Source organism: Stenella coeruleoalba, assembly GCF_951394435.1.
Source record: "Stenella coeruleoalba genome assembly, chromosome: X".
NCBI classification, from domain to species: domain Eukaryota; kingdom Metazoa; phylum Chordata; class Mammalia; order Artiodactyla; family Delphinidae; genus Stenella; species Stenella coeruleoalba.
Window position 1 is genome coordinate 83,842,054 of NC_137152.1, and position 6,421 is coordinate 83,848,474.

General features: G+C 42.8%; 1 protein-coding gene across 1 annotated transcript; it reads right to left on the reverse strand.

Moving 5' to 3' along the window:
- Window positions 1-1,824: 1,824 nt before the first annotated feature.
- LOC307180625 (small ribosomal subunit protein uS2-like) lies at window positions 1,825-3,320 on the reverse strand (the record flags this gene model as incomplete). The annotated part of the gene is made up of 2 exons (XM_079910996.1): window positions 3,273-3,320; window positions 1,825-2,928 (listed from the first exon to the last, which is right to left on the reverse strand). Exon 2 carries the CDS (start codon window positions 2,836-2,838, stop codon window positions 1,825-1,827), a length of 1,014 nt encoding a protein of 337 aa, XP_079767122.1. The 5' UTR covers window positions 2,839-2,928; window positions 3,273-3,320.
- Between the last annotated feature and the right edge of the window lie 3,101 nt (window positions 3,321-6,421).

Genomic DNA, 6,421 nt, shown 5'->3' on the forward strand with positions numbered 1-6,421 from the left:
TATAAAACAAAGAATCCCCTGCCCCACCCCCTTCCCTGGACCATATGAGAGCAAGTTGCCAACACGATGCCCCATAGCTCCCAAATACTTTAGAGTGTATGTCTTACAGACAAGACCATTCTCCTATATAACCAGAAGACAACCATCAAAATCATGAAATTATCATTAATAAAATGTATCACAAGCTAATCCTCAGACCCTGTTCAAGTTTTGCCAGTTGTCTTAACGATGTCTTTCATAGCAAAAGGATCCAGGACAGAATCTTGTACTGTGGTGTCTCTTTAGTTTTCCACAGTCTAGCAAAGTTCCTCCGTTTTGTCTTGACTTTCATGACCTCGACATTTTTGAAGACTGTGGGCCGGTTATTTCATACCCTTTTCTCCCTCCCTTCCCCTTCCATTGCCTGCTGCCTTGAGACTTTCAGAGCTACAGTTCTAGATCTGACCACCAGGGGGGTATCTATCAACACTGACTACATTTTACAAAGGAAAAGCCATGATTTTCTTTTTTTTCCTACCCTTATTACAGTGACTCACCAAACTGTTTGCTAATTCCTTTCTACTTTCCAGGTCTGTTTTGTGTATGACCTCTCTGGCATGTGACTGATTTGAACCAACACTTCACCTAAGAAATTATATAAATGGCAAATCGGTACATGAAAAGGTGATCAACATTATTCGTCAATATGGAAATGTAAATTAAAATTACAGTGAGATATCACTACACCCCTATGAGAATGGCCAAAATTAAAAATGCTGACCATACTAAGCACTGACGATATTGTGGAGGATCAAACCCTCATACACTGCTGATGGGAATGAAAAATGGTATAACCACTTCAGAACCAGTTTGATAATTTCTTACAACATTAATCTTACATCTACCATATGCTCCAGCCATTGAACCCCTAAGTATTTACCCTACAGAAAGAAAGCATGTGTCCCTGTAAAGACTTAAACCCAAATGTTCATACCAGTTTTATTTAAAAGAGCTTCATGTTGGAAACAACCTCATATCCCTCACCAGGTTAATGGATAAAACAAACTGTGATATATCTGTATAATAGAATACTACTCAGCAATAAAAAGAAACTATCTATACAGGCAACAAATGGGTAAATCTAGAAATAGGCTGAATGAAAGAAGCTAGGAAAAAAGTACATTCTATACAATTCTATTTACATAAAATCACAATGAAATTAATTAATAGTGACAGAAGTTCAGTGGTTGCCTGGGAACAGGAAAGGTCCAGGGGAGGAAGTTGGAGGCCAGAGGCAGGTGGGTGGGAGATTACAAAGGGGCACGAGGAAGTTCATTATCTCTGCTGTAGTGTTGGTTTCATGATGTAGACATATACAAAACCGTATTAAAGCATACAGTTCAAATGTGTGCCATGTATTGTATGTCAATCATAGGTCAATAAAGCATTTAAAATATATTTTTCTAAGTCTTTGATGCAATTAAAATAACCAGGAGAACAATACCCATCAATATGCTCTTATCATATTAATAGGTCCACACCATGTCTCACCAAATTCATCTACACCACATATTACCAAAATAGAAATCATCTTTTGCAATGAGGTATGTTGAAATATTTAGTGAAAGTTGATGCACATGTCCTTCTGAAGTACAGACTAAAACTATTATTTCTTGGAAAATAATCATAAAGATATTTTAGAATATCCGGTTATTTTAGGGGATATGGCTGAATATTATTATAATAGGGAAGCTCTAGAGTAATTATTATTTTTCAAAATACTAAATCCTCATAACTGACATTTTATACTAACACTTGGAAACTTTTTGGCATTTAAACATTTTGTTACGCAATGGATAAAAATGTGGTGATCAGGGAAGAATCCATGGTACAATCACAGATTGCTAGGAAAAACAACGTAGCATATTTCTTTTGTTTTTTTAGAAACTGTTTATTTTCCATCAACCTATTTTCATTTTGAGTTTGTGGAAGAACAGTTTCAGACCACTCAGTGGTTGTTCCTACCCACTCAATGGCCTGAGCAGTGGGAGCTGCAGACCAGTCTTCAGTGGCAGGCTGAGCACTCCAGTCTTCAGTGGAGAACTGCTGAATAGGCACAGAAGGCACCTGCACACCTTCAGACCAGTCCGCCACCTCAGGCTGAGTAGCAGTGAACTCAGGAGCTGGAGCAGCCCATTCATCTTGAAATTCCTCCTTGGCCACAGCCTTCTCAGCTGCCGCCTGCTCTTCCTTTTCAATCTCTTCAGGATCTCTGTAGAAGTAGAGATCAGGCATGACCTCCCATGGGTGTTCACGGGAGATGGTGCCACGCATGCGCAGAACTTCCCAGGCAAGCATCCACCACATCAGACCCACTGAGTGAGCTCCCTTGTTGTTGCATGGGATGGCAATGTCCACATATCGCAGAGGAGAGTCTGCGTTACACAGAGCAATGGTAGTCAGGTTAGCATAAGAGGCCCCAGTGAGAGGCTGGTGGTCAGCCCTGGGATCAGTAATCACTAGAAGTCTTGGCTCCCAGAACGCTGCCTGGATCTGGTTAGTGAAGGTTCCAGGAGTGAAGCAGCCAGTAATAGGAGTGGCTCCAGTGGCAGCAGCAAACTTCAGCCCAGCTCGCTGGCCAGTATTCCTGGAGGATATGACACTGACATCAGCTGGGTTTTCAATGGCAACAATGGCACGAGCCTCCAACAGAAGCTTCTCCCAGGTTCCCTTCAGATTTATGATGTAGATGTCATCACTTTTCCTTTTGTAGATGTACTGTTCCATTTGGAAGTCAAGGTTGGTGCCACCTAAGTGGGTTTCTGCTGCAAGGAATTTGAGGACATCCTTCTCCTTCATTTGCAGGACATCAAGACTCCGGACATTGTGAAAGTTTCCCTTTAAGTTCCGATGGGAATACAGAACAACGCCGTATGGACCCCTGTCTGGCTGGCACGGAAAAGGCAATTGCATATTTCAATACCCATCTGACAGACATACGTGAGAATCACTGACTATTATTTACACAGTTAGAAAATATATATGTAAACTTATTGCAAATGCATATTAAACATCAAGCAGCTCCCTCAAGCTATAGAATTCATTGCTTTTGCACAAATAAGGCATTTCTAAGATGGGCCTCAGGACTACTACAAAGCAAGTAGCTGCTGATGGAATGACATTCCACCTGCTAAACCTCTTTCCCACGAGATCAAAGTAGCTTCTCTACTTTTAGGCTAGAATCTCACAGGAGCTATTTTATAACATGCTTTTGTCCAGATCTATGAACTCACTAGAGCCAGGCGTCATATTCCACCAGGAAGTGAAGTGTTGTGGTTTCCTTAAGACTGCTGCCCTTGAATCGGGAGTAGAAGCTCCAGCAGCCATCAGGACACATGCTCAGAACCTGCCCCCTTCAGACACCTGATATGACCAAGGCCACCGGCATGAGAAGCTGCACAGGGAGAGACAGATCCAGCAATTACCATGCTTTACTGGTAACTGTGTGCCCTGCACCGTGCTAGGCACTGGGTTAGTGACATAGACAGTGAAACAACTGAGCAGTGATCCTAACTACCAGATGTTACAATGGGTTTCTCACCAGGGCCTTTTTCTTTTTCTTTCCTCATCTCTCCCCCAACAACGAAGTTGATAATAAATAAGAAGTGGCCAAACATTCATGATCCCACAATAACCACAGGACTATAGGCTTACTCATGTGTTATCACTGAATGTTCACAGCGATCCTGTGGGGAAAGCACTGTTATCCCCATTTTACAGAGGGGAAAGCTGAGGCTTAGAGTCGTTACCTGTGTCACCTCCCGCGCCCCTGCCTTTAGAAGGAAAGTGGCTCCAGGACACCCCTGGAGCAGGACACCGCACCCACTGGGGCTGGGCGGGACCCCAATGGCTTTACCTACGAGACAGCGGAGGCACCTAGCCCCAAAGCGGGAAAGAGGCGACTTGGAAGCGGATCCCTTTGTCTCCCCACACCCTAGGGCGGTCCAGCCACCACCGCCGGGACGCACACCCTCAGCTGAGTCCCAAACACCTGAAGGCGGGACCTGTGCTACTCATCAGGTCACGTCAGTCTCTGCAGAAAAGTCGTCACGGTCGCCTTATTGACGTCAGGTTTCCATGGCAACCGCGAGGCGCAGGCTAATCCCCCACACCGGAAATGCCTCTTGCACACTCCTCCACTCCCTGGATTTCGGTGAAAGCAGAGGACCTTAGCTCTGGCTACCACCAGAGAAAGCATACTAATTAGAGGCACTAGACTGGGATCCGGAAAATTGGCGAACTCTGCCCAGGCCGATGGAAAAAAACGTCCCTGTTGTCAGGAATATGTTTGCTTTAAAGAGACAAGAGCGGAGTTACTCTCAGTATACAGAGACCCAGGGAAATATCCTAGGATTCTTGGAGATGAGCTAGCCCTCAGAGGGCTAACAGAAGTTCGTCATCTATGGTAGAACATTAAGAGAATGTCTATAATCGTGTGATTGAATGATCTAGGAAGTTGGAAAAAAGTCACTTATTTATTTATATATTTATTAAGTCATTTAAAGAAACATTCAGAGGTGCTTCAGGGAGGCAGGCCTAGAAAAATATAATCATTTAATAGGCAGAAAGAAACCTAGTCAATTCCCCATACAATTGGTTTCTGTTGGGGAAATTCTTATTCTCCATTCCTGATGTTTTCTTCCATGAGGAGGGACATCCATGACCAAAATACTTCTAGCCTCTCTGTAATTCACTTCTCTATTGTGGGAATCACTTACCTGATGAGTGACTTTGGAAGGAGGGACACACAGCCCATACCCTTTCCCTTCAAAATTCTTGAAGCAAGCTGCCTTTATAGAGCACATGTTTACTCTGTTCTCAGGGGTGAGTCTAACAATAGATCCACAGCTCTTCTCCCCTTTTCTGAGTCTTGCTGGCTCCCCAACTTTTCCTATGATCCGTTACAAAATGCTTGTGTCTTTAAGGGGTCCCCCAAACATACCTTTTATCCATATCTGGGCTCTAACTCAAGAACTATGACAAAAGAATAAAAAGAACAAAACATCAATTCTATTACTTATAAAGGTGATATTGGAGAAAATGACTTAGATTTGCAGGCAATTGGGCTTCTTTTTTAATAAACCCCAGAATCATACTGACTTGACCAACTAAAAGTGCTTCATGAGACAGTCATAAAGGCCAAAGACTACAATGCAGAGCTATTTGCTGCTGGTGAAGAAGCTCTGTCTATATGTGCTCAAGGAAAGTAACTTCCTTGCCAAAGGTTATCCCTGTAGCAGGAGAGTGTTTCAGGAAACAATCTGAGAATCACTTTTCAAAGTGAGTAAACACCCCTTGTTCTATTACTCACCAAGCAACGTTCTGAGGGTATGGTGTTCCATGTGGTTTATGGAGCCAATTGTAGCAACAACCTCTCTGTTCCTTAACACAGGAGATTGCATTGGAGACTCCTCCTGTGGAGGGGGATTGGAATTAGGTTCTAAATTCCAAAAGTAGGGTGAAAATCATATGTCATGAAAATTTCCTATGGAAATCCCTTCAAGAAGGAATAGAAATATTCAGAAATCGATACCCACATATAAAGCTATATGCAATCTATAGCCGAAACTATAATGAAGTCCTACCAAGGCTTCAGGAATCAGTGAATCCCTATCCTTTCCAATGATTACAGACCACAGAAAAAAAGTACACCCCAAATACATGTTTTGGATATCCATTTCTACTTAATAAAGTCCCACAAATAATAGTCATTTATTATCTCTCAGGATTCAGTATGTTGACTCAGCTCAGTTGAGTGTTTTTCTGCTCCACATGGTTTCTGTCACTTTAGGTCACAGTCATCTGGAGGCTTAATTCAGCTAGGACATCCAAGAAGGTGTACTCACATGGATGATTGGTGCTGATTGGTGGGCTCAACTGGGGCTGTTAAACTTAGATTCACAGTCTCCTACTCCAGGGTGTCCAGATTTAGCAAATAAAAATAAAAGACACCAAGTTAAATTTCAATTTCAGATAAACAAAATCACATTTCATTTGACATACTTATGCTAAAAATTATCCCTTAGTTCTCTGGAATTCAAATTTAATTGCGTGTCCTGATTTTATCAGGCAACCCGACACAAAGAATGCTTTGTGGAGGAGAACCAAGGTGCTGGTGGTGAGGTATGGCTGTCTTGTCCTCACGATGTATGTGACAAAAAAGCATGGGCTTCTCACCAGAAACAGGTGGCAAAGAGGTTTCTCCCCAAGCCCACTGCCATAACTATGGATATAACCGGCAGCCTGGGCACCTTTAGTTGCTGGTGACCGATCTGTACAAAATGTATCAGGATACATACTGCTGAGGTGATCACCTCTGTTCTCCCTGTGTTTACCTTCCCTTCAGCAGGGAGCCAGGCTTGATGCCCCTTCCCCTTGCCTC